Source organism: Fusarium coffeatum (assembly GCF_003316985.1).
Source record: "Fusarium coffeatum strain FIESC_28 chromosome Unknown BRIP53273_contig_110, whole genome shotgun sequence".
Taxonomy (NCBI): Eukaryota; Fungi; Ascomycota; class Sordariomycetes; order Hypocreales; family Nectriaceae; genus Fusarium; species Fusarium coffeatum.
In genome coordinates this window covers 40,392-67,126 of record NW_022157903.1, presented here as the reverse complement: position 1 = coordinate 67,126, position 26,735 = coordinate 40,392, and the positions used below count along the sequence as shown (strand labels likewise).

General features: G+C 49.3%; 8 protein-coding genes across 8 annotated transcripts; 4 read left to right on the top strand and 4 right to left on the bottom strand.

Moving 5' to 3' along the window:
- Positions 1–1,114: 1,114 nt before the first annotated feature.
- Positions 1,115–1,444, top strand: FIESC28_05040 (uncharacterized protein; the record flags this gene model as incomplete). The annotated part of the gene is made up of 1 exon (XM_031159187.1): positions 1,115–1,444. One exon carries the CDS (start codon positions 1,115–1,117, stop codon positions 1,442–1,444), a length of 330 nt encoding a protein of 109 aa, XP_031016687.1.
- Positions 1,445–2,405: 961 nt separating this feature from the next.
- Positions 2,406–3,879, bottom strand: FIESC28_05039 (uncharacterized protein; the record flags this gene model as incomplete). Its single annotated transcript, XM_031159186.1, has 3 exons — positions 2,406–2,954; positions 3,008–3,252; positions 3,306–3,879. 3 exons carry the CDS (start codon positions 3,877–3,879, stop codon positions 2,406–2,408), a joined length of 1,368 nt encoding a protein of 455 aa, XP_031016686.1.
- A 784-nt stretch (positions 3,880–4,663) lies between these two features.
- On the bottom strand, positions 4,664–5,823 carry FIESC28_05038 (uncharacterized protein; the record flags this gene model as incomplete). Its single annotated transcript, XM_031159185.1, has 2 exons — positions 4,664–5,481; positions 5,538–5,823. The coding sequence occupies 2 exons, from the start codon at positions 5,821–5,823 to the stop codon at positions 4,664–4,666; spliced, it is 1,104 nt and encodes a 367-aa protein (XP_031016685.1).
- Positions 5,824–7,926: 2,103 nt separating this feature from the next.
- On the top strand, positions 7,927–9,226 carry FIESC28_05037 (uncharacterized protein; the record flags this gene model as incomplete). Its single annotated transcript, XM_031159184.1, has 2 exons — positions 7,927–8,484; positions 8,534–9,226. The coding sequence occupies 2 exons, from the start codon at positions 7,927–7,929 to the stop codon at positions 9,224–9,226; spliced, it is 1,251 nt and encodes a 416-aa protein (XP_031016684.1).
- A 440-nt stretch (positions 9,227–9,666) lies between these two features.
- FIESC28_05036 (uncharacterized protein) lies at positions 9,667–10,684 on the top strand (the record flags this gene model as incomplete). The annotated part of the gene is made up of 2 exons (XM_031159183.1): positions 9,667–9,757; positions 9,810–10,684. 2 exons carry the CDS (start codon positions 9,667–9,669, stop codon positions 10,682–10,684), a joined length of 966 nt encoding a protein of 321 aa, XP_031016683.1.
- A 66-nt stretch (positions 10,685–10,750) lies between these two features.
- On the bottom strand, positions 10,751–18,827 carry FIESC28_05035 (uncharacterized protein; the record flags this gene model as incomplete). The annotated part of the gene is made up of 11 exons (XM_031159182.1): positions 10,751–11,401; positions 11,454–11,630; positions 11,683–16,652; positions 16,706–16,812; positions 16,859–17,276; positions 17,331–17,394; positions 17,447–17,576; positions 17,630–17,725; positions 17,773–17,798; positions 17,860–18,121; positions 18,175–18,827. The coding sequence occupies 11 exons, from the start codon at positions 18,825–18,827 to the stop codon at positions 10,751–10,753; spliced, it is 7,554 nt and encodes a 2,517-aa protein (XP_031016682.1).
- Positions 18,828–20,095: 1,268 nt separating this feature from the next.
- On the top strand, positions 20,096–21,642 carry FIESC28_05034 (uncharacterized protein; the record flags this gene model as incomplete). The annotated part of the gene is made up of 2 exons (XM_031159181.1): positions 20,096–20,338; positions 20,389–21,642. 2 exons carry the CDS (start codon positions 20,096–20,098, stop codon positions 21,640–21,642), a joined length of 1,497 nt encoding a protein of 498 aa, XP_031016681.1.
- Positions 21,643–21,713: 71 nt separating this feature from the next.
- Positions 21,714–26,699, bottom strand: FIESC28_05033 (uncharacterized protein; the record flags this gene model as incomplete). Its single annotated transcript, XM_031159180.1, has 1 exon — positions 21,714–26,699. One exon carries the CDS (start codon positions 26,697–26,699, stop codon positions 21,714–21,716), a length of 4,986 nt encoding a protein of 1,661 aa, XP_031016680.1.
- Between the last annotated feature and the right edge of the window lie 36 nt (positions 26,700–26,735).

The window sequence follows — 26,735 nt, the reverse complement described above, 5'->3', positions numbered from 1 at the left end:
CATCATCACCTGGAACTTCAGGTCAGATTTCATCTTAGGCATGCGCGTCTATCAACATTTTGATTTTCGAGGCACGGCGTAACGTATGGGTCCAATGATTTCAGAGGTAAATGATGCTCATCGAGATTGTCTTGTGTATTCGTGCGGTCAAACTACTCAAAACAAAAACCTTTGCTAGATTCCATTTTATATGTTTTATCATCTGTCTAGGATGCTTCGAAGCGTGTAGCTGAGCTTCAATTGCTGGTATAGCTGACAGAATACAATTCTTGATTACCTGACTTCCGCTCTACCGATTACCATATATGTGATGACCATTGAACGGTAAGCTCTATCTTCAACTATGCATGTGATTGTGGCAAGAAATCCTGTACGTATCGGAACATGCTCACGTTTTGCTGCCCAATGTCGCACCAGACAGCCACATAAGCTTTTTACAGGAACCCCAGGGCTTGGGTCGCTGCACCAAGCTTTCGATCACATGCACGACATCAGGAACACAACGTTTCTCGTTCATTTGCTGCATCGACACGTCATGAAACCTAAATTGATGCCCAGTATCATACAGGGACACAGAGCCAAGCAAGCCTCTTAGTGGCGTGCTTTGTCTTTCATCGCTACTGCGCAAGAACACTGACGTATGAGATAGTGAAATCTGTACTTTGGTGTTGTCGTTACTTGTTATTCTGTCCGTTCTGGCCCGGTATGGTCTGATGTAGCCGTGGACGAGGAAGACGTGGGCAGACAACGGAGTGGCACCCAGTCAAAGTCAAACTTGGAGATACCCGAATATCGGAGAAGGTTCCATTGATAAGCAAGTCACTATCTTATCTTGTCTCCTCTTGCAACTACCGACATCCAATTCCAGAACAAATATCAGCCCACTTTGGGGTAGAGGCACGGAGATGCGGGGAACAAGTTGGTGTGGGGGATTTCCTATTCCAGCCGGATTCCCTTCATCCGAACCCTCAGCCGAAGCGCCCTCAGCCCGGGAACAAACCGAGAGGTGTATAAGTAAACTCCGGTTTCCCTAGATTGCACTTTAACAAACTCAATAATAATAATTCTTATCTTCTCTTCACTTCGCAACAACCTTGTACCGAACTCTATCAACATGAGCTCCTCCATTCAGACTCTCTGCCGTGGCGCTCGCGCTGCTCCCCAAACCCTCCGTCTCGGTCTTACCCAGACTCGACGACTGAGCACCACAGATCCCAGCCGCAGCCTTTCAAACGGCCGCGACACTGCTGTCCACGACCCAATCATGGACAAGTTCTGGGGAAACACTCGCGTCAACACCATTTCCGAGTCTTCCGCTGTCGTTACCGAGACTCCCAGCATGTCTTCCTCGTCCAGCCGAGACCCTCCTCTGGGCACAAACGTCTTTGAGCCTTCATCCGCTCCTCGCTGGTCCGGCATCAATATCCCCGCTGGACGTCAATAGATGTGTTTACTATTCATCAGACAAATGCACCACCAGCAATGGCTTCGCCGCAAATCTGACGGCGGCTGGCCAACATCGCTTGGGGATTTATCCCACCAATAACGACATGAAATGACCAACCACGCCTCAGCAATACATACCACGCCACAAATTCCTACACTGCACAGCACGTTCGAGAAAGCTTTTGCCAGAGTTTGACCTTGAAATTTGGAGCAATTACACGGAGATGGTGGAGAAGGGGACCCGCTACCAGAGCGCGGTGACTTGATGCCGATGTCGGGATTCAGAAGTAGCTCCGAGCTGCCGACTCCGATGACGGCCAAGGGAAGATGCGTTCCCATATTGTAAATAAGCATCCTTTACAGCTGCTATTCGTTTAAGCAAGCACCATGTACATATTTTTGATCAAGTTCAATTAACACTATTTGATCTTTCAACTCATTCTCGTGCTTTCCGGTGTTCTCAAGATTGCACCTGATATCTAACTAGACGTAAACCGTAACCGTCTTCGCATCTAGCTGTACCAACATGAATGGAACCTCTAGGTAGTAGGGCAAGCTTCGTCGGCATTAGCTGCCAGGGAATAGGATTAAGGCCGCCTGTCCGTTGACGGACACTAGACGTCGATTGGCTTGGATGCCCGGATCTACAACTGGGAAAACTTCAATCCCTTATCCCGGGCCAAAGTTTCGAGGAGAACGCCTATTCCAGTACCCAAACATGAAGGTATCAGAATAAATTAGTTGCTACGATGATGAGAGATGAAACAATTTAGTTGCCTTATGCAAGCTTGGGCTTGCAACTAGGCCATTTTATTTCTGTAGCCTAAGCTTTAGAGAATAATCCTTCTGACACAATTACCTGCCGAAGATAGGTTTCAGACGTATTATCATATCACATGTGCGTAACTTGGATACTTCATAAATCTTAATGCGAATTTATTGTACATAAAGCCTGAGTTCTAGAGAAGCCACTGGGAAGCCGCAACTAGCAATGAAAGGGCCAAGGCGCTACCAGAGCCAGCAAGGCTTTTGGCAGAGCTATCTTCAGGGACTGTCGCCTCAGCAGCAGCGCTAGTGCTGGTGGCTGAGCCAGTAGCCGAATCGGTAGCTGAGCTGGTGGCATCTGAAGAGTCCTCTTCAGTCTTGGTCTTGGCATCCTTCTGCTTCATGGGAGCAGTGCCATCCGCAATCAACAAGTTGGAAACGACGGCAAAGTTTGCAAGCTTCTGCTCCAGCGCATCCTTGCCATTACCCTCTGCCTGCAAGCTCTTGGCTGACTTTCGGAGAACGGGCATGATCTTGCCGGACAGGAAGGGAGCAAGCTGGGCAGTCACAGCGAGCCATCTGTGAGTGAGAGCCTTGTATGTGAGGATATCTGGAGGGCATGTGTCCTTTGAGCACGCAACTTCCTTGAATTTGCCCTCCTTGGTGAAGAAGGTCTTGAGGGTCATGGTGGCAATCTCCTCCACGGCGTCCTTCCACATGCTGGGTTCGCCGGAATTGCCAGTCTTAGGACATGTTTTAGTGCTGGTTATGTGCATACATGAGTTTGTAGACTTACCTTGTTGTAAACGTAGGCGAGACCCATGGACAACGATGCGGCGTTGGCAGACCATTGAACTTTGTTTATGGTGGTGCAGTTGTCGGTTGTATGTGTACCGTCATAAACAGCGCTAGTTTTGTCGTCGATCAACTCTCGCATTTCGAGCCATGAGTAAGCCATGGTCACATAGTCGGCGACGGCAGCGCTCTCAGCGAACCTGTCGATACGCGCTCCAAGGTTTAGGAACAGCGTGTTAGAGAGAGCTGTGTAGAACATGTTAGTGATGTACTAAACTTTAGCATTGGAGTCATCTTACTTGACTTGTAGTCATACCCAGTATTGAACTGGAAGATCTGCCATCGCAGACCACCATAGCAGACACCATTGTCTTCGATATCCCATCGCTCACGCATCATGTCCCAAGCATTCTTGGCAACATCATACCACTGGGTCTTCTTATCAGTAGGAGCGGGGAAGCCATATTCAGCAGCTGACATGGCGGCCATCGCCCAGATAGCCTGATCATCATTTCCCATGGATGTACTTTGGTTGGTCGGCATGAAATCTTTGTCCTTTCCCACTTGCCATTCGAGACCCTCTCTAACCAGATCGTTGTACGTGTCATCGCCGGTCAATTGCCAATAATCGACGTAGGCGCTCATGAAGGCTCCTGACTGGTACCAATAGTAACCATCACCCAGCTTACTCCCAGGATCCAGGAGACCAGGAGTCTCGCCGGTCTTGTTACCCTTATAAAACTCAATAAGGTCTCCAGCAAGGGCCTTGGAAGCGTCGAGGATACCCTCTCTGCTGTCGAGGTCCATGGACTGGACAGTCGCAGACTGTGCCAGCAGCAGCGCGAGGCCGGCGATGTTCTTCAATACAACCATAATGAATGAATGAAACGAATGTGGGGAACGGAGAAAAGATCGCCTTGCGACAATGGAGCAGGGTCGCGCTTTTTATCACGGCTGAGAAAATTACAACGCGCTAGGCAGCATAAGCTAAAAAAGCAAGCGCATCATTTTTTAGTGAAATAAAATGAAGGGACGATCCTTCGAGAGTGTTGGCCCAATCACCTCATGGTCAATGCCTAAGAAACGGAGATTTCCTCATTCGGCTGACTTGGCACCCTCATCAGCATCATCAGACGATCAATGCGATGGCATGTCACATATTAAACTTCTTCTATCTGTCTTGAAAAGAGAATACAAGATCTTCTAAAGCTTATAAAATAAAATAGTAAGTCAACGCCTATGGGGCCAAGACAACACGGAACCGCAATAACTGATGGCTAAGAAAGTGATGGTGCACTAGAAAGGGGCCAGGGGCCTACTGTAACGAATGTGCTGAAGTCAGCACAGTAAGATTTCAATGGGGCGCAATAATCTGCCCTGCAAGTTTCACTAAACGTTGGAAAAAGATCCGCAATTTCAACAGAGTATTCGGCTCAGCCCTATTCCATCCTATACAATGACTTAATTAACAGATTGCGTCGGTTAGGTACAGGGACATTGGCAGAGAATATGATAGACATCGACTGTGCTCAAAAATGTGTCTTAATCTTGTTAACAATAAAGTTACATACAAGAAATCCAGGTTTCGCAACGACAGCAGGTTATTACTGTCTAACCATTTCATCCATTGTTGGCTAAGCAGTTACGCAGACACCGCTTAGAAGCCACCGAATCCGGAGGAACCACCGAACTGAGGAGGAGCACCAAACTGAGGCTGAGGAGGCTGCTGACCGTTGAAGCCGCCTTGGTTCTGATCGCCGGCAGGCTGCTCCTGGTTGTTGTTGTTGTCGCCAGAATCCTGCTCCTCGTCTTCATCCTTCTTGTCATCATCCTTCTCATCGTCGCCGTTGTTATTATCATTGTTCTCGTTGTCACCAGACTGGTTATCGCCGTCAGAGCCACCATCAACAGAGGTCTGAGCGGGATCAGCGACTTGAGACTCAACAGGGGACTCGGAGTCATCGGCAGGGGCAGTAGGAGTAGCAGGGGCCTCAGTAGAATCACCAGATCCAGATTCAGCACCGCCAGCACCATCACAGGTGCCAACCTCCTTGGGCTCGCTGCCATCAGTGACACCCTCAAAAGTAATACACTCCTTAGGCACATCGGTGACCTTGATACCAGAGATCTTGGCAGTGTCGCCCATGTTGGGGTTGATGCCAACAAGCATCTTTCCGCTAGTGGCAGAGCCACCAGAGATCTCAACGTGACGAGCGGGCATGGAATCACAGTTACCGCAGCTTCGGTAGAGCTTGCCGAAGTCTGAGACCTCAAAGTCCTTGATGATAACGGTACCGCCACCGTTGTGCTGGATGACCTTGTCCTCGGCGCCCTTGGCACCACCACCGTTGATGGTGGTGGTTTCGCCATCTTCCTGCTTCTTGATGCTGAAGGCGTCTTCACAGACGGCATCCCAGACGACGTTGTTCAGGGTGCAGCCACCGTTGCAGTGGACACCCTCGATCTGGTTAGGACCTGTGATAGCAGCTGTTAGATAGTGCGCCATCACGGACGAGAGTTGTTCGACTTACCGATTCGGACGTTGGAAAGGGTAGCACCCTTCTCAAGGATGAAGACAGCGTCGGAGTCACCACCCTCTTCCTGGCCAGTGCAAGAAACACCACGGTCAAAGACAGCGTTACCACCGTCAAATGACTCGCCAGCAGCGATGGTCATGGGTTCCTTGAGAACGCTGCTACCACCACCTGCGCCGCCATCATCTTGTCGTCGAGACAGAGAGGGAGCGCCAGTGATCATAGGAGCGGGAGCAGCGTAAACGCTAAGGGCCAAAGTGGCCATGATCATACGGTACTGCATATTGATGGTTGTTGAAGGTTGATCGAAGGATACAAAGTGAGAGAAAGTGGTATCAAACCTGTTGAACGACTGGATATTGTTAAGACAAAAAGAATGAACAAGCACAGCTTGTAAAAGAGTGAAATGAAGAGTAAAGAAAGTGATGCTGAGGACAAGAATGCCAATTGATCGGGGCATTTGACAACCTTATAAGCCTGTCATTATGCAAGAGCCATTCGTCAATCGAGTGACATCTATGGATACCGTTTGCAGATCGCCCCAGAAGCCAAGTTTTCTCTCTTTTTGGGTATGAAACTGTCCGTGATAACATCCTTAAATGATACAGCCTACGAAGCTTGTTTCAGTTGTCAAAAAGACCACCTATCATTAGCGAGCTGACCCTTGCAGCTGTAATGACACAAGGCGACGATCACTGACTAATCTTAGTACATTAAGAAAAAAACCCGATGCTGAAACGGCCCCTTACTGGGGTCGAAGCGTTAAGCAGCTTAAGCTTAACAGCGTAATCTGTCGCAGCACGCTGCATTTCTTTTGTGCTTGGACAGTTTTGCTCATACGCGTATTATTTCGCTATTTTTAACTGCCGGTCGAATTGTTGAGACCTTTTGGCGTTGGCTGTCTTCTGCGCTAAGTTAACGTAGCAGTTTGATGAACCCACATTGTTTCATCAATCAGCCTTGAAGTCTCCATCATATCTCGGCCAAGACAATTCAAGGAACAATTCCACAATCAAGCTTTTGTCAAATCGTCGGCTAAGTTAATTAGTGAACAAGACCACAGCGCTACATCACTTCAGCCGTCATCTTTCGTGGTCCTCGTTTATCCCATGAGGCTGTCAGCAAATTGTTGAAGGCCTGACTACATGTTTCAGCCAGGCCGGGGGTTACCATCTTTTGTGTTTTTCTGTACTTTCACCCTGTAATTTTAGGGATAAATTTTGATTGATAAACCATTCATAGATATGCACATATGCGCTTTTCAAACCTGTGCATAAGTTGCAAACTTACGGCAAGTCATAGTTAACTATTAACTCGGCATGACTGCGTTTATAAATCTGGACCTGAACCTTCTAGCAATAGGTTTATATCTGTGGTTGTTTAGTTGTGTTGATTTGAACTGTACGACTTGATAACTGACCTTCAAAAACCTTAAATAGAAACTTACTGCAGAGTAATTCATTCAGCAAAAGAACTAGTCAGACAACTGATTGGCCCCGTCTCGGCCACCACTAAGCTATTCAGCAAGCTTTACTATATGTGATAGTTGAACTGTCTTGGAATAAAATCGGAAAATACCAATAAAGACAGTCTTCTGCAGTAGACGAAGCAAATAGACGACGTGAGAGTTGCTGCAGGGTAGATATCGTGGTTCGTCTCAATTTCATCCCAGTGTTAGGCGAATGTGACATCGTACTCCAACGAATAGAACGGTCGATCGTGGGGAATACCCCTGAACCTTCAGCAAACTGCCACCAGAGGTCCGGAGGGTCCGGAAAACGGTAGTACCCTGTTACATAGTAACACGCAGTCGAGGCAGACCTTCCTGCAACAGCACGACACTGACTGCGCTCGTTGGTTCTAAAGCTATCGTGCGACCCAGTATGTTAGCATGATACCCTGATGGAATGTAGATGCGTCGTTGTATGACCTGTATCTGAGACTTCTAGTAATTCCTCAAGTGGAAAGTTTTCGGAATGCTCCCATTCTGGTACAACTTTCCGACGACAAGCGGCAAATGCCGCTGTAGTTTGTTTCAACCATCGTTCGCATTCGTTTCTAAGCAAATGGAAACATTTTCCGGCTTTACTCGTATTTGACTTCGAGTTATCTCCGGCAGCTTGGCAGATTCATGGTAAATTGGACCAAGCGCTGTGTTATCTGATTTTGCTAATGATTTCAGTGGAGCAGAGTGAACTTCCACTAATCAAATGTCTTGTTTGAAATGAAATAGGAGGTGATGATGAATTTTATATAGATCGATACCATCTATGTTTCTGATTTATTGGTTCGATCTACATTCCTTTATTCTTTGTTACTATTCCCTATCTTTGTTTGTCATTCGTTATCAAATATCCCCACTTTCGTTAACTACCTTCTTACCAAGATGAAATCTGTACCAACTTTTCTTGTTGCCCTAGCCGGTCTGGCGCAACTAGCGACTGCGCAGAGCGTTGTCGGCAAAGCTGAGGGTTTCGCCGCTGGGGTTACTGGTGGAGGCAACGCGACACCCGACCATCCTGAAACGATCGAGGAATTGACCGATCTTCTGACTGATGACAAGCCTCGAGTCATTGTTTTGTCCAAGGAGTTCGATTACACCGACTCCGAGGGTGACGAGACCGGCACTGTTTGCCACAACTGGGGTGATGAAGAAGGCAAGCAGAAGATCATTGCGGACAATGGAGACTGTGGCGACACTTCTAGCTCCCAGGCTACTTGGCCCAAGGCACCCAGGACTCCTATCGACCTTGGTTCGGATAAGACTGTTCTTGGTGTTGGTGACAAGGCCGCCATCAAGGGCAAGGGTCTGAGAATTCGTGGCGGTGCTAGGAATGTCATCATTCAGAACATCGCCATTACGGATCTTAACCCCGAGTACGTTTGGGGAGGAGACATCCTTTCTTTCGATGAGGCTGAGCTGGTTTGGGTCGACCACGTCACTGTAAGTCGCCTCTGACTATTGATGTGGATATCAATGCTAACCTTGATAGACTGCTCGACCTGGCCGACAGCACTACGTCTTCGGCCACAGCCCCAGCAAGAAGATTACCCTCTCGAACAACTTCATTAACGGCGAATCTCCCTTCTCCACTGGCGGCGATGGTTACCACTACTGGACCTTCGAGATGGTCGGCGAAGATGATCAGATCACCATGAAGAACAACTATATCTACCGCACCGCCGGCCGCAGCCCCGCTTTGAGTGAAAACACTCTTCTTCACGCTGTCAACAATGTCTGGGAGGACAACAATGGCCACGCCATTGAGGGAGGCTCGGACAAAGCCCGTGGCATCTTCGAAGGCAACGCCTTCATCAATGTCAAGCAGCTCGTTGCGGACTATTCTGGAAGACTCTTCACCACTCCGAACAGCGGCTCCGCCGCGGAATGTGAGCTTGCCTTTGGCCGGGCTTGCGAAATCAACCTGTTTGAAGAGTCCAAGGGCGACTGGGAGTTTACTGATACTTCTTTCTTCTCTGAGTACTCCGAGTATGAGATTGCTTCCGCTGTTTCGGCTGAGGAGGCTAAGAAGTCTGTCCCTGCGAATGCTGGCGCTGGTAAGATTGATACATCTGGAAGTTCCAACGGTGCCAGCCAGAGTCAGACTGCAGAGTCTTCTGATGAGAGTGAGGCTGCCGACTCAGAGGAGAAGCCTAAGTCCCGAAAGTCAGCTTGCAAAGGATAGAGGTATACGGTCTAGGTTCTGGCGGAACCTGGTCACTCCTAACACTCGGGCTAGTAGATACGTTCTACCTGTTGTGCGGAGGCGACATCTGCTAGAGCATAATCCTGTAAAATTTCGATAGCCTAAAAGTTACACATAAAGTCTACCAAGGATCCAGCTAGGACCTTTTTCTTTGCAACAACTCTGCAAGTCGGAAGTGTGGTTGATGTGATGATAGTTCGATGCACTTGACAGGTCAAGTGACCAATGGACGTAATAAATCCTTTGCTGACTGATCCTACCAATAAGCAAGATAACTTGTATGCACAGTAAGCAGAGATCTTTAGAGGGGTCACAGTACATATGAGCACGTATGATGTGAAAGTATTTAAGCCCTTCGCTGCCCCGCCCAGGCAACGACATTCCTAAGACCTTTTCACTTCCTTCAAGAGCGAGTCGTTATGCCGCTTTTTCTCAACCCAGTCGACAATGGCTTTGACCCAGCCAGAGACATTCCTGATCTCACTGGGAAAAGCATTCTTGTCACTGGAGGTTAGTACAGTTATTGATTGAGAAATGAGGACCTGGAACTAAAGGTATACAGGAAATACTGGACTGGGTGCTGCGACTATCAGATTAATTGCTCCCCACAATCCATCCGTCATCTACCTCTCCGCCCGTCCGGCCACCATCGCTCAAGCTGAAGAGCTCGTTTCGTCGATCAAGGAGACCAAACCAGATGTCAGTATCGTGATCTTACCATTGGATCTGGCCTCTTTCGCAAGCATCAAGAATTTTGCATCTGAATTCCTCAAAGAAGCAACACAGCTGGACTTGCTCTTTCTCAACGCCGGGATCTCATCAACTGCCCCATCACTGACCCAGGATGGCTACGAGAGTCAGTTCGGCGTCAACTACTTGGGCCATGCGCTGCTCACTCAACTACTGATGCCCAAACTGCTTGAGACGGCCAGAAGCGGTAGAGAAGTCCGCATAATGTCAACATCCTCCATGGCTGCAACTTTGGATCCGCCGCCAACTGGGCTTGCCCTTGATGAGATGAAGAAGTCAGATCCGCTTGCATCTCCGTATCAACGATATGCCCACTCCAAGATCGCTAACATACTGTTCGCTCGGAAGCTTTCACAAGTCTATCCATCAATCCAATCCGTCTCTTTCGACCCCGGCCAGGTCTGGACTGATCTCTTCAGAAAGTCAACTTCCATGAGTCCCTGGATGATCAAATTCCTTGTAACACCGTTCATGTATATAACGTCCGTTGACGTAGAGAGAGGAGCACTGAACGGGCTGTGGGTTGCTTTCGCTGAAGGTGTTAAGAACGGGGCCTACTATGACCCAGTTGGTGTTCTGGAGGAAAAGAAGACGTTCTTTACCGACCAAAAGCTCACTGATGAGCTTTGGAAGTGGACGGAAAAGGAGCTAGCGGCTCATGGAGCACCAGGGTGGCCTGCCGCCTGAGAGGAATATTTCTATTGAGCATATAAATACATAGTCATTATGTGAGGACCCTTGTAGGCGCCAGCTTTATTTTCTCTTAGGTCCCGGTTCCATCTGACTTAGAATGAACGTTGCCAAAGCCCGCAAATTTGCGGTATTGGCGATCTTGGAAGGAGGCAGTTCGACAGAAGTCTCTCGTCGGATCCAGTTCCGCAGCTCAACTGACACAAGCGAGTCTAGACTGTAGTTAGATAGTGGTGCATCGGCCTCAATCTCATCTCTTTCAATCATGGTGATGGAGGAGACCTTGTCCATCAACACCGCGAGAAGGCCAGTAAGTGGGTCGCCACCATCCGTGACCTTGAATCCCTTACTCTTAGAGTTGCTGGTATTTCCTTCTTCAGCAATACCATCAGCTCTTGTCTCTGCTCTGATGTAGTCGACAAGGGCTCGTGGATGGAAAGCTTGCCATGGAAGCGTACTACTGTCATCTCCCCGGGCGTAGCTGAAAGAAATAGCTTTGCCATCCCGATATAGGCCAGAGCTTGGACCCATGATACCGCCTTTGATGACCGTTCGCAAGTGTTTCAGGGATAAGACTGCACCCAGCGAGCTCGTGAGTTTGCCTTCCATATCACGATCTGCGACATAGCCGACGTCGAGAACTACGGGAAGAGCGACCGATACCGTTGGCTGGCCCAGGGATGTGCGGTACTCCGCGAAAGAGTCATAGAAGGACTAGAAGGAGTCAGTAAAGTTGTGATTATTTTGAGAGGTGTGTATGACTTACAGCAGTGCCTGAGTATACAGACTGGCCAATGTTTCCGCTTCCCGAGATGAAAGATGAGAGGGCGATAAAGAATTCCAAGTTGTCGGGTAGCAGCTCATGGAGATTCCAAGCTCCCCTGATTCGCGGCAGAACAATGTTCAGCCAGTCCTGGTATGAAGTGTTGCTGAGTAGCTTGTCCTGAGCACCTAGTTAGCAAGATCTAGTACATACTTGACAATATTACACTTACCTTTAAGAACAAAGCACCATGAATGACTCCACCAACAGGAGGAAGGTCCTTGATCGATTCGACAACGCTGATGACATCTTCTCGACAACCAACATCGCAAGCCAATGCTCTGATAGTCACATCAGAGTCACTGTACTGCTGCAGCACCTTTTGAACATCAGGACGACTAGAACCACTTCGGCCGAGCAAGATAACATTCCTCGCTCCATGTTCAACCATCCATGGCCCAAGGGAAAGACCAATACCACCCGTGCCTCCAGTGATGATGTATGTCTTGTCGGAGCGAAGTAGGCTCTTTGAAGACGAACCGATCAAGGGCTTAGCCACTTCAGCTTTAACACGCTCGCCATGGTTCATGGTTATAACAATTTTGCCGATATTCTGTCCGGACTGGAGCTTACGCATAGCCGTTCCGATCTGTGAGACGGGGATGGATGTTACTGGTCGGATAGGTACGACAACCTTGCGCTCAATCAGGTCAGCCATGTCTGCCAAACACCGCTTGTGTTCTTGAGGTCTGTTCAGGAACATCTTGCGAAGATCGACGCCAGTGAATGTGATATTGTTGTCAAATGGTCTCATGGGCAGGAAGCTGTTTTGTAAAAAGTCTCGCTTGCCGATCTCAACAAAGCGTCCAAAGTCTGCAACAACCGCCCATGTCTGCTGAAGAAGGTTACCGCTGAGTGAGTTGATGACAAGGTCGATACCTCTTCCCTCCGTGACGGACAGTATTCCGTCGCGGAACTCGGGGGTCCGACTCGAGTAAATGTGGTCCTCGGCGATGTTGAACTCGTCGCGCAGAAATTTCCTCTTGGCTGTAGAGCCAGCAGTAACAAACACTTCTGCGCCGATATGGCGAGCAAGGACAATGCATGCTTGACCGACAGCACCCGAAGCGGCGTGAATCAGCACATTTTCACCCTGCTGCAGTCGACCGATACGCAGAACTGACATGATAGCCGTCGAATAGGCAACAGAGATACTAGCAGACTCGGCTACGCTGAGACCTTCGGGTATCTTGGTCGCGTGCCATGATGGCATCTTCATGTGAGTGGTGAAGCTGCCTCCATGGAGAGCGCCAAAGAAGACCTTGTCGCCAGCTTGAAAGTCGCTTACAGCAGAGCCAGTCTGGAGTACAGTGCCAGCACCCTCGAAACCCGGTGTTGTCCATGGAATGGAGCCAAGCACCAAAAGGACATCACGGAAGTTAACACCTGAGGCTTCGACCTGAACAAGAATATCGTCGTCGGCTAATGGATTTTCAAGAGTGTTTGTTCGCTTGAAGGAGATCGAGTCAGGACTTCCGGCAGCATCGACAGTCATCTCGAATGACACATCTTCCTGCCAAATGTCCTGCTCCTTGCGAATAACAACACCCGCCTCTGAAGCGAAAGTGTCTTTTGCTTCATGCAGCGGACGATACCGCGGTAGCCTCAGAAAACCGTCACCCCAAATGAAGTCGTGGTCAGGCGACTTGATATACTCCGGATCGTAAAGCTTTTTCACAAGTTTCATGATAGCTGACAGTCCGTGCTCGTTGCAGGGAAGATCCTCAAGCATGAGGATGTTTCTGGAACCCTGCTCAAGCCGTACCGTGCGTAGCATTCCCTTTACCGTATCACAGTCAGGTGTATGGCTCTCGGGGATGACCCAAAGCAGACCCTTGACCTGTAGGAAGGTATCTCGTAACAAGGTGAATGTTGCGTCCGAGACATCTTTGAAGATGCTGTTCTCGGCCGAATCGATGACCAAGAGGTATTGCTCTTCTGTCGGCTCGACCTCCGCAAAAGGCTTGACCTCAGTCTCGTAGCCCGCCTCGGCTAAGACACCCGAGATCAATTGGGCGTATTCTACTTCATCGTCGTCTTCCATGGGTCCACAAATGGTGATCGGTGTAGAATTGTCTCCAGCATCAGCGAAACTGACTCGTGTGGTCGTCAGGATACTCAGAATGTTTTCAGGATCGCCCGGATAGCCCTCCACTACCCCATCTAAGCCCGAGAACCCACGATCGGAGAACAGCTGGCTCCACTTGTCTCGGGAAAGTAGTGGTCCTTGTTCAAGCGAGCGGTACTCATCCTCAGCGAGCCACCAACCTGGCAGCAGCGCAAACGGGAGAACAAGCGGCGCGTGGAGACCCGCTTCTAGAACTACGAGTCTTCCGTTTGGCTTGAGGAGGGATCGCACATGATCGATAGTTTTGGTCATGTTAGGTGTTGCATGAAGGACATTGGAGGCGATCACCAGATCGTAGTCTTCCAAAGAAAAGCCCTGTTGAGTTGGGTCTTGGCTGATGTCGAGCTTCTTGTATGTGATGAACTTGGACCACTTATCAAGCTTCTCGCGGGCTGCTTGAAAGAAACCGGACGAAATATCGGTATAGGTATAACTGAAGTTATCGAGAAGCCTATCGATGCCACGAGAGATGGCGTTGAATACCGGAAGTGTGGCACTTCCTGTACCTGCGCCGATTTCAAGAACACGTAAATTGGACTTGACATCGCATTCGTGGCGCACCCATCTGGCTAGAATATGACTCAACCGTACATTGGTGAAATCATCATCATAGTAGCGTGAGAGACGGTTGTTGTGAAGCATAATCTCGAGAGCCTGGACATTCCCACGCAGGATATCGGTAAGGCGGCTTCCAACAGCGCAAACCATCTCTCCTTGACCACCTGAAGTTGAGACGTTTTCAACGAGAGTGGCTATATCTTGATTCTCCCCATTGCCTTTCTCTTCAGCCTCCTTGATACAGGCTGCAGCCCAAACCTTGAAGCGAGCCAGATGTGGAGGGAGCTCGTTCGTATCTTCCGCCGTCTCTTGCAAGGCTTTTCCCATGAAGTACAGGCCAGCCTTGTTCAATAAGCGAACTCGTTCCCGCTCACTCTCAGCGACTGTATCAACTTCCAAGAAGTCCGCCAGCATCTGATTATTGGCCAAGGTGTTTAGGCTGGGGATCAGGTCCCAGTAGTAACTGGAAGGTAGGCTAGAGGTCGGGTTACTAGAAGAGACTGATGCGACAACTCGGAGCGAGACCGATTCAAATTCAACAACAGGAGACAGGGTCTTAGTGTCAAAGACACCGACGCTGATGCGCATAAGTCCGGCCTTGAGATCATAGTCGAGACGGCGAGTGACAGTAGTCAAACGCAAGTTTGCTTCAGTAGGAATATTGTTCAAGATCCGAAGCCGACTGACGTAGTTGGGCATCATGGCCGGCTTCTCACCATACTCTTCTAGCAGAGGACCTAGGCCTTGGAGGAAGCTGTCCAGGGTTGGAGTGTCAACTGAGATCGGGGAACCATATGGGGAGGGGAATTCCGAGCCTAGATCGCGAACCTCTGATTCCATGACCGTGAATCCAGGTGCTGACCAGAACCTCTTCATCCTTTTGAAGGTTGGGCCATACGTAGTGCCCTCTTTGTGGTCAGAGGTATACTCAAGTTCCGGGTCGCGCTCCTTCAGCTCTCTACTGCCAATGAGCGACAATGACGATTTGAAAGTTGGTGTGTTAATAGTGGGCTCGTTGGCTTCTGCCTCAACGCGTCCGTGAGCATGAGCTGTCCACCCATGATCTTGATTCCAGCTGAGAATCTCAAACACCCACAGGCTGGAAGAGAACATCTCTGTTCCCGTGGCTGCTGGTCTAATCTTGGTGGTGATGTCGACACGTTCATCCTCCTGGATCTCCAGGCTGCGCTTGGCGTGGAACTCGTGTACTACAAGACTGGAAACAGTGCCTGTAGCAACTCGTCTCAGCCCTTCCAAAGCTAAAGATAAGTACCCCGTCATGGGAAAGACAACTATTCCACCAACAGCATGCTCACGGATCCAAGGCATCTCGTCCAGAGTGAATACCTGTCGAAAGACCATTTCTGGTCCTTCTGCATAAGGGCTTTTCCATCCCAGCATAGGATGGTATGGCTGGCCGGGGTGCAGCTTGGCTCCCGTGATGCGCGACGACAGCATATATCGTACTGACCTATCCCACGCATATGCGGGGAGGTCTGAAATAATGTGCGAGTTTTGTCGATTAGTCTGGTTGATAGCCTCAAGGCTAAGCGGTACACCCAGGCAAAAGAGGTACTGGGCAAGGCCGAATAGCGCATCTTCACTTCCCGTTCCTCGCTCCAAAGAGGCCAAGTAGGTGAATTGGCCAGCGTGGCGACGTCCCTGGTCACCAGACTGCTGTTCTCGAATTAGATCAACAATTTGCTTGACTGGATTCTTCAAAGCTGGATGCGGGCCAATCTCGACAATGACATTGGGCGTCTTGACTACATCGGGTTGTTTTGAGACGATCTTCGTAACAGCGTCAGCAAAGCGGACCGGTTTGACAAGGTTTTGAACCCAATAATCAGCAGATAAGGTATCAGTTGTTTTGAATGTGCTGGTAGATGACGATACAAATTCCGGGCTGCTAGTATTGCGAGTTACTGTCTCATTTGAGCAGTACGGATCGATAGACGTTCTGTAGAATCCGGCCACTTGTTCCATATGTCTTGAATGATAGGCCATTTCAACCTTGAGCTTACGCGCGAAGATGCCTTCCGAAGTGGCTACTTCGAGAACTTCGTCAATTGCTGAAACGTCACCAGATACAGTGACACTTGAAGGGCTGTTGATTGCAGCTACGGTCGCGTAGCCCTTAGTGATCTTCTCCAAGAGCTCAGAAGCCATTTCAACGCCAACACCAAGCGCTAACATGGCGCCTCTCTGTCCTTTGCGGGCCAGCCCGACTGTTGCTAGTCCACGGAAGTAAGCAAGGGCAATGGCTTGCTCAAAAGAGATGAGACCTGCTGCAAAAGCAGCCCCGATCTCGCCACTAGAGTGTCCTGTAACCATGGCTGGCTCAATTCCCCAAGACTTGAGTAAGAGTGTGAGCGCAACCTGTACCGCAGTACATGCTGGTTGACTGATTTCCGCCTCATTTACTCGAGTCACGGGCGCTGGTCGAGAAAGCTCCTCTGTTTGTCCTGTTAGCAAGCCAAAACTCGGAAATGCGAGTTGTCTTTCTCACCTTTCAGTGACCAATTGGCCCCTAGCTTCTCCAAGATCGATTCAGCCTCGTTGATAGCATCGGCGAATACCTTGAAATGTTCCAGACCCGTGGCCATTTGAGCGTGCCTGGGATTGTTAGTGAACAGCCATCCATTAGCTCAAGTGGACCTACTGTGCGCCTTGTCCAGTGAACACGAATGCCACTGCACGATCTTTGACCTTCTTCGGCCTCGCTGTCTCAAGTTGACTCTTGAGATCAGGGATCGAATTTGCAGCGATAGCGACCCGGTATGAGTGATGTGAGCGCCGTTGCCCAAGCGTGTAGGCAAGGTCCTTCATGAACATGACATCAGAGTCTCTCTGGGCTTCCTCTTTGTCGAGAAATTCTTTGAAGCTTGATAGGTAGGTGGTGAGGCTACTCTCAGACTTGGCCGAGAGGACAAATATTCTCTTGGTGAGAGCCTGGCAATGACCATTCTGCACACCGTTTCCATTGGTGGCTGAACCGTTGACGTGACCGACGCCATTAGTGCTAGGATTGGCGGTAGGCCATCGCTCGAGGATGATGGCCGAGTTACTTCCACCGAAGCCTGTACATGCATGTGAGTCGAAAGATAGAGGTAAACACGGACAATGAGACTTACCAAAGTTGGTCACGCAGACACGTCTTGGCTCATTTGGTGGCCATGGTATCTTGTTAGGAGGAACCTGTTGACCCCATGTTTAGCTCATATCCTTACGTCGGTGCATGAAGGCTTACCCGAAGAAGCTCCCTCTTCTCAATGCTCTCATTGAGCTTCTCGAAATTCGCGTTGGGCAAGACGTAGCCATTTTGAAGCATCAGGATGGCCTTGACCATTCCTAGAATACCACTGGCGCCTTCAAGATGGCTATAGATATGTCAGAGAATGTACCCCTCATTTGGGAGAAGTAAAAGTTATACCCGAAGTTTGACTTAAGAGATCCGATGTGTAAAGGGTTTTCCGAGGTCCTCTCGGCAGCAAGTACTGTAGTGAATGATCCTGCCTCGATCGGATCGCTACATGGTCAGCCTGACCAACGTCATCATGTTGAGACAAGACTTACCCGACTTTCGTGCCGGTTCCGTGGCCCTGAGATATGTGAGTTTGGATGCTAATAAGCAACCGCTCGTAGAAGACTTGCCTCGACCACCGGGGTCTCGTTGGGGTTTAACCCAACTTCTCGGTGAACTCGTCTGAGTAGCGTTTCCTGTGCGGACCTTCTCGGCATGGTAATGCCATCCGAGCGGCCACCATGATTGCAAGCTGAGTTTCGAATGATAGCGTGGATCGGGTCACCTGCTTCAATGGCATCGTCGAGACGTTTCAACAGAACGCATGCTCCTCCCTCTCCGCGACCGAAACCGGAGCCTTTGACATCATATGAGAAGGACTTGCCTTCTGGCGACAGCGCCCTATTCTGGGAATAAGTATGATGAGAGACACGATTGAGAATGGCGCCACCTACCCCATCGTATCAAGAAAGCTCCATTGACCAGGGCCGAGCAGCAAAGCAGCGCCTCCAGCAAAGGCGGAGTCACATTCTCCTGCTTGTAGACTCTGGCATGCCATGTGCACAGCATAGGTACTGCTTGCACAAGCCGCATCAAGAGCAATACTCGGTCCAGACAGGTCAAAGAAGTATGACAGTCGATTAGCGAACATACAAGGAGCTCCTCCCGCGCAAGTCCATGTCGAAGAAGCTGGCATATCCTCACCTAGCATATGACCATGTTCCGGCGAGCCAATAGCCGAGAATACGCCGGTGTTGGATCCCGCAAGATCGGTCAAGCTGACACCTGCGCTCTCAGCTGCCTCCAGGGCGCATTCGAGCAGCATACGATGGTGGGGATCGACAGCTCGAGCCTCTTCGGGTCTGAGGTTGAAGAACGGAGCATCATAACTGTAGACGTCTTCAGGCAAGAAGTGGCCTCCGGCCGCTGCGATACAGCCAGCTTTGTTGCTGTCTGGGTGATAAAATGCATCGTAGTCAAATCGATCGGCTGGTACTTTTGACCAAGCTGATCTGGCTTCTGAGAGATATTCCCATAGGCCCTTCCTTCCGACCCCAGGGGCTCGATAGGAGAGGCCTACAACAGCAATTGGTGAGTGATCGGGCATGTTCTATGTGACTACAAATCCGCAAATGGTAACACTGGTATGGAAGTACCTCATGGTCAACAAAGACTTCTCATGAACTTATACTCTCGCCCGAGATACCCTCGGCCTTTTGCCCGCCCGCCGGTCCTGTCTTTCGCGGCAGAGCTCTACTCCTCCAAAATACCTGGGACACTATCCGCTTAGCCTCGAACTGCAGTCAGCTTGATCTGATCCCGCTTCCCCGCAAGGTCCGACAGATCCTACTAAGGTACTGCTACATCTCCAGACATGTTACCGGATTACTAGATTCGTCATTACCCCACAAAGGATGGTTAAACTTTATCCCCTCAACGTATAATGCTGAAGGATCATTACCCTGTCAAGTTACATCAGGCATCAGCTTAACAAAAGATCCTCGGTCCAAACCTTTGCATCCAGTCAACCACTGGATAGATCGCGCAGAGCCAAGGCAGCAGCATTATAAAGGTACTTTGTAGCTCCGTCGTACCGCTCTGATAGAGTGTTTAGATAATGCGGGGAGAATCCTTCTAAGCTTGAGCTATGATGCCATCGACGCAACCAAGCTAGACAAAGCATGCCATCACAACAAGTAACAAATCCTAATCATCAGATAATTTGCGCCATTTTCCAGCGAGACAAGAAGGTCATTGCGTTGTGCTACCCAAAGACCCAAGACGTTGCGAATCCCGACCAATAGGACTACGTGGAGCTTGATAGTGTCGGCGATTACCAGCGTCAATAAGCTGACTTACCCCGCGAGAGTACAGGGACGGCATACAGCGGGACTACTGACAAGCTAAGAACCGGTGGGTGATATCCCACATAATCCTTGCATAGCCAAGCTCGTCAAGTTATGAAGGAAGCGATGGAGGGTAAGCGTCGTATCAGGACTGACTGTACCTATTGTCGTGTCCAAGATCTCTCATCATACGGAGTCTAACTATCAACAACTTCGTTCTTTCTTCCAAATTGAGAAGGGCAGTGCATAACTTGGCAGCATTTGCAACACAAGATTCCACCTCATGATCATGATTGTTAATGATATTTATGGCAATGCTTATGTAGATCACGCAGCCATATCCGGTCCAATTGACTACTCGATATTCTGAGAGGAAACAATTAAGTGATACTTCCGTCGGGCAGGGCGTCTATCAATCGATATCTGCTGTCTGTACGGCTTACTCCTGTTTCAAACGTCAGAAAAGACAGCACCGCGAATAGCACGGGTTTAATACATTCCGACCTTCCTACCAGACACGAACGAAGAGATGTCGTGGATCTCAAGACTTCCCTTCCTTCGACGCCAAAGCCTGAATATCCTGCCCAAGGTGCCGACGGATGAAGTCGTTCCCGTGCATCTGTTCGATAGCATCAGCGGGCTTCAAAGATGCATCCTAGTCTGGATGTTTCGGTTTGATGAGATACTGGATCCGGAGAAGCTGCATTCTTCCTTATCTCGTGTCTTCCAGAGAGATGGGTGGCATAAACTTGGTGGCCGATACCGCCGTCGCGTAAGTAATCCACATACTTGGCCATTTATCTTGGTTGACAGAAATCGCAGGACGACGGCAAGTTGGAAATCCACATCCCAAGGCCTTTTACAAGTGAAAGACCTCCTGTCCACTTTACACAGGAGATTTTTGACGTGCGTTTCGAAGACCATCCTCTGGCCTCCAAGTTACCACGAGGAAATGGGAAGGTCGAGACTTTCACGGGTCCTCGAGCCTTCAACTCTCTTGCCATGGGTCCAGGATCACCTGCGTCCTTTGACGACTTAATTCAAGGCGATAGACCTCAGTTCTCACTCCATGTCAACACCTTCACCAATGGCACTCTTGTCGGCCTCACTCACTCTCATATGACAGCCGATCTTCTTGGACTCACTGCTATCATTAATGCTTGGTGTCACGAGCTTGCCGGACAACCAGAGAAAGTGGCTCCATTTGGTGGGGTACAAGAAGACGGCATGAAGGGCCTTTATGATCCTCCTACGGAATTCAAACACGTTCTTGCTGGTACAGAACTCACAGGCTGGAGAGTCGCTTATTGGTTGGCTTGGGCGTTTTACGAGTCAAAGCGTGCGCCACTAGAGTCACGCATTCTCTGCATTCCAAAAGAGAAGATTGACAAGCTTACCACTCAAGCACGGGATAGTATGACAATTTCATCTGACGGATCAGCTTTTATCTCTCAGGGTGATGTTTTAGCAGCCTTGGCCTGTCGTCTAAATGCACAGGAGCAACCGGTCGGATCAAAGCGTAACATCATGACGATGATGGCTCTTGACCCTCGCAGCCGGGCACCGTCCGCATTCCAAGACGGCGTAGCCTATGCTGGTAACTCACCTACCGCAGTCTTCCTCCAATGTCCAGCAGACGAGGCGCTCAAGATGTCCATTGGGGATCTTGCACTTCTATCTCGTAAATCGATTAGCGAGCAAGCAACCGAAGAACAAATGAAAGCCTACTCAGTGCTATCTGCAGAGTCTGTTCGCAAGACTCACATGAACACTATGTTTGGCGACAAGGACATGTCTTTCCAACTCATGTCCAACTGGCTCAAAGCAAGTCTTTTTGACAAAATTGACTTTAGTCCGGCGATTGTGGAAGAGGCCTCGGCCGAAATTGGCTCTGGACGGAAGCGAGGCCATCCTATCTACTATCACTCTGCGGACCCAGGGAGTGTTGAGGGTCCGTATATCATGCACTTGGTAGTGGTTATGGGAGCTGATAGGGACGGTAACGTTTGGATGTCATGTGTTTTGCCAGAGAAGACATGGTCCAATCTGGTACAGTATCTTGAAGCACTTGAGTAAAGACAGTTTAGAATTTGCAATAAGTAAGGAATATGTATTCGGTGTATCCCATGCCAGCACTCTGTTTCTCTTCATGACCCGATCCCCGAATCCCTCCTAGCTATTTGGTCAAAGTGATTCTCTGACTTTTTGTCGTCGACCATGAACTCATCGGTAACCAGGTCCATCGTGCTACCCTTATAGTACTTCCTATCAATCAAGATGGCTTGAGACTTTTTGCTTGGGATCCTGACAATATCAACTGGACTGGCGGCAGATCCAGAAGAGCGATACTGCTCTGAGAGCAACAGAGTTGTCACAACGTCAGCATCTTGATCCCACATTGAATTGAAGGGATCCTCTTCTGAACTATCAGGCAACAGTCCGATTGTTTCCCATGCATGGTCGACTATCGACATAGCCTTGTCCGATACGTGAGCGGTCGCATCTCTGTTGCTCTCCTGTAAGGGCTCCTGTTCCTGTAAGGGCTCCTGTTCCTTGGGATGTTGAGGCAGCTCTTTGAATTCACATGATAGTTCAGAATTCTCATTGACTTCTTGCTTGACGTCCTTTAGGTTCTTTTCCATGGCTGAAGGCAGCATGTTCAGTATCTGGCTCAATCGTTGAGATAGCCATTTGACCTGATCAGCTGTGAATACCAGATCTGAATAGCGTAGCGAGATCTCCAGCTCGCCCTTTCCTGGGCGGGGGATTGCAATGATGTGTATATCTGTTGAATCACCCAATTCACCATTGGTCGATAAAGAGCAATTATACCCTCCGACTGTCACAATATCGCCAACTGATGTGTGGTTCTGATACACCAAGGCAGTGCTGAATCGGGTCCAGCTAGGCCAAGAGCTGCACTTCCGAATTATTGACCGTGTCTCGAGGTGATGATGCGGCATGCTTGATATGTGCAGATCTTGTGTCTGGTGTACTAGAGATGCCACTGTCGTTGAAGAGTCAAGGCGTACGCGAACAGGTACTTGGTTCACACAAGGCCCTCTCACAGTCTCAATACCAGCAAGGGGTAAAGAACGATTGGCCACGACTTCTCCAAACACGACATCGTCTGTGCCCAAGGCCTGTGATAATACCAATGCCCAAGCGGTCTTGACTAGCGTTGATGGAGTGACAGATGATATAGTCATCGAGCTGAGTGGAACATGCAAATCGACTTGTTTGTCGAGGACATGTCCACGAATCGCGCCCTTGGGGGTAGGAACAAGAGATGACATGCTAGAGCCCTGCAACATTCCCTTCCAATACTTTTCTGAGGGTTCCAAGTCAAGGGACTCGACATGGGAAACCCAATCATGGAAATGAACACCTTCGGACAACGCGTTACCACTGTACGCGGCATCGAGATCTTGAAAGACAAGACCCAAGGAAATTGCATCGTATAACGCATGATGTATCTCAAGACGCAGATCTCGGCAGCCAAGATTATCATGCAAGTCGAGATGGAAACATGCTAAAGGAGCCCCTTGCCTGAACGCAAGTTTGGGTTTCTCTGCAACTCCGTCGTCCATCATGTTTGGTGGTACATCTTTCAGAACCACCTGGAAGATGCTTGAACCTTGAAAAGTAAAAGCTGTTCGTAATATCGCATGGTGCTCAATAACCTTTTTACAAGCATCACGTAGCCTTGCAGCGTCGAGAGGCTCACTGAACTGTAGTTCAAACTCAATGTAGTATCCTCTTTGCTCTCCAATCTCTCCAAGTGCAAGCATGGTCGCCTGACCATCGGTGGCTGACACGATGGCCTCGACATTCTGGCGTGGAATCCCGAGAGAGTCAAGGTGCTGCAACATAGCTTGAGAAGTCTTTGCTAGACTCTGTTTCGAACCGTTGGGTTGAATGAGACTCTTTCCAACTGTTTCCTCTGAGCGTCTAGACTCTACAACCTTTTGTAGGGAAGTGTTCTTCAGAAGCTCTGTGGTTGTAATAAATAGCCCCTGTCTTAGAGATTGGCTAGCCACTTGCATAGCCATGATAGAATCACCACCGAGGGAAACGAAGCAGCTTTCTCGTCCAATCTTTTCTTGTGGGATGCGGAGAACCTTCGCCCAGATCGACTGAAGTAGAAGCTCTTCGTCCATGCTAGGCGCGGTTACCGGGTCTATTGCTGTTACATCCATGATCTTTTTGGCTGTTGATAATCGACCCTTGTCTTTGAGCCATTGGGATATCGCGGATCGATCCAGTTTGGCCGACTCAGTACGAGGCATTCGTTGTACCACCAACCAGATTGTTGGCACCATATACGATGGCATCTTTGACCTTGCGTAATCGCCAATTGCTTGGAGATGCTTTCTAACCGTACCATCCTGTTGGTGGTGCACTGGCATCAGCACTTCTTCACTGAGCAGGTCAGGGTTGTCCAAAGTAAGCACTGCAACCAGTTGAGTACGACCCTCAACGATCTTAGTAGCGACAAGTATCTCTCGGATGGCTGCGCATCCACTAAGATGGTTCTCAACTTCTCCAAGTTCTAGTCTCTGGCCGCGAATTTTGACTTGGCTGTCTTTTCGCCCCAAGAAACAGAGACTTCCGTCTGGGTTGTATTTTGCCAGGTCACCAGTTCTATAGAGTCGCCTCGTAGTATTGTCGTTAGCTTTCAACGCCCATGGCGGTGGTTTGATGAAAGACGTCTTGGTCTTGCTCTCATCATTTAGGTACCCCCTCGAGACGCCTGGCCCATCAATCACGATTTCGCCGACCGTGCCAATAGGGACAAGTTCGTCGACTTTTCTCGGATTGACGATCCACAATGTTCCATTAAAGGCGTAGCCAATACTCTCAGGATAAGGCGAGTCTGGCGTCACCTCTGCGACGGCGCTGGCCACAGAAGATTCGCATGGGCCCCAGCCATTATACAGCTTGAGCTTACGTCCCCAGACCGTAGCAGCATCTGGCGAGATCGGTTCCCCAGCCGAGATCATAGTTTTGGCTTCTTTGATATCTTCTGGTATGAGTGTACGTATCACTGTTGGGGTGAGCCAGATGTGTTCGACATGATTGCAAGTGATGAATGGCGTGAGACTTGATTTCCGTTGCTCCTCGGATGGTACGCAAAGAGTCCCTCCCGATAGGAGACAAGAAAATGTTTCTCCAAGATGCATGTCCCATACATGAGCTGAGAATTGAAGTGTTCGATCCCCCGGTTTGTAACCCATTCGGTCTATGAACAACTTGAAGACTGATGCCAGATTCCGATGCTCGAGCATGACTCCCTTTGGCAAACCGGTGCTACCGCTGGTATAGATAACAAAAGCAAGATCGCTGGGTTCTCGTCCTGGATCCTTATTATAATCGACAGGCGATAATTCTTTCACGGCAACTTCGCTGACTTCTGTAACATTCGAGGCAAGTCCAGCGCACTCCGCATACGCCATTGCGGAGGCTAGGATCATATTTATACCTGCACTCGAGATGACTTGTTGCTTTCGAGCTGTAGGGTCATCAGCTGAGATCGGGACACTGACTGCCCCAACTTTAAGGATACCAAGGATTGAGACAATTGTCCAGACTGACTTCTCAAAGACGAAAGCGACCAGAGTCCCATTCGCAACACCTTTCATGCCTAGTTGAGTGGCAACTCGGTCAGACAGATCGTCCAGCTCGGCATAAGTCAAACTACCATCCCAGGCTTCCACTGCTAGTGATTCTGCATGCTTTTGAGCTTGTTCCCGGAAGACATGATCGATAAGTCTCTCTTCAGATTCAGCTGGGCTACTGTTCCACTCCATGATCGCAGCCAGATTGCCAGAACTTAGACACGGTATTATATCAAGTTTGGTGTCGAGAGTGGCCTCGGTGAGTGAGAGCAGCATATGCTCAAATTGGTCGAGAATCCGCACTAGTTGCTGGTCTGGTACAACCTTCGGGTCCGCTGATGCATGGATAGCAATGCCATCATCTTCCAAATCACAGCTCAACGATAAAGCAAACGGTTCAGCTGGCTCCTTCATCTCTTGGAACGATATTTCAGACGACTCCTTCGGATCGTACCATCGTGGGCGAATGTTCAATAGAGTCTGAAAACCGCACGCAACTCGAGCGGCTTCACTGACTTGCCGGATCTTGGGGATGCCATATTGTAGACCCGAGTGCTGTTGTAGTTGTCGTCGAGCCGACGTTCGCTCTTTCAGAATACCTTCCAAAGTTGGGGCCTTCGATATGGTCACTTGCACAGGTACGATAGCAATAGTCGGGCCCAGCGTGGTCTCGGCGGCTGGAAATGTCGAGTTGCGTCCCGAAAAGATGAGTCCAAAGGCCACGCTATCGCTTCCACTGTAGTTTGCTGCAGTCATAGCCCAAGCTGTCTCGATATACGAGGGAACATGAGCAGCAGAAACCCCCTTGCCGATCTGCTCCATAATGACTTTCCGCTTGATTGTACTCGCGCCAAACGGCAAATAACCCGGTTTGACTTTGGGGAAGATGGATGGTGATCCATTAAAGCGTGAGGACCAAAATGATTTTGCTTCGTCCTCATCGACACATGAACATTGGCTGACAAATTCTTTGAAGTCCGCTCTCTTGTTGGCTTCACCTCCGTGATAAATGGTAAGAACATCTTCGAATAGTGGCGTAAGTGAAGCATGATCCATAATACCATGGTGGATCGTAAGCAACAACTGCGATCTGATAATGGCAGTCCTGATCAGCGTCGTTGCGTGGCCCATGGGTCTCTTCTCATCCTCGATCATGTACTTTCTGATATCTGTATCGTCTTGTAGACGTCGTGTTTCGTGTTTCTCGTTGGTCACGACTTGCACAAGTCCTTCGCTGCATTCCACCAACCGAGTCCGCAAGATAGCGTTGAGAGAGACGACTTGATTCAGCGAAGCGCAAAAGTGATCCAGGTCAAGTTCCGATGATAATTTGAGAACAAACTGAAACACACTTGCACCAGCATGGATTGTCGACTCGGCCATAATCGCCGTTTGAAGAGGCGTGCAAGAATAAACATCTTCGATCTGATCAACCGAGATGCCACATGCGCTGGCGATCTCCTTCACTGATTTCTCATCGATATCCTCTTGAGACATGATCTTTTTTGGCGCCATAGTGAGGCTTTCGCGATGCATGAGTTGATGCTGGTT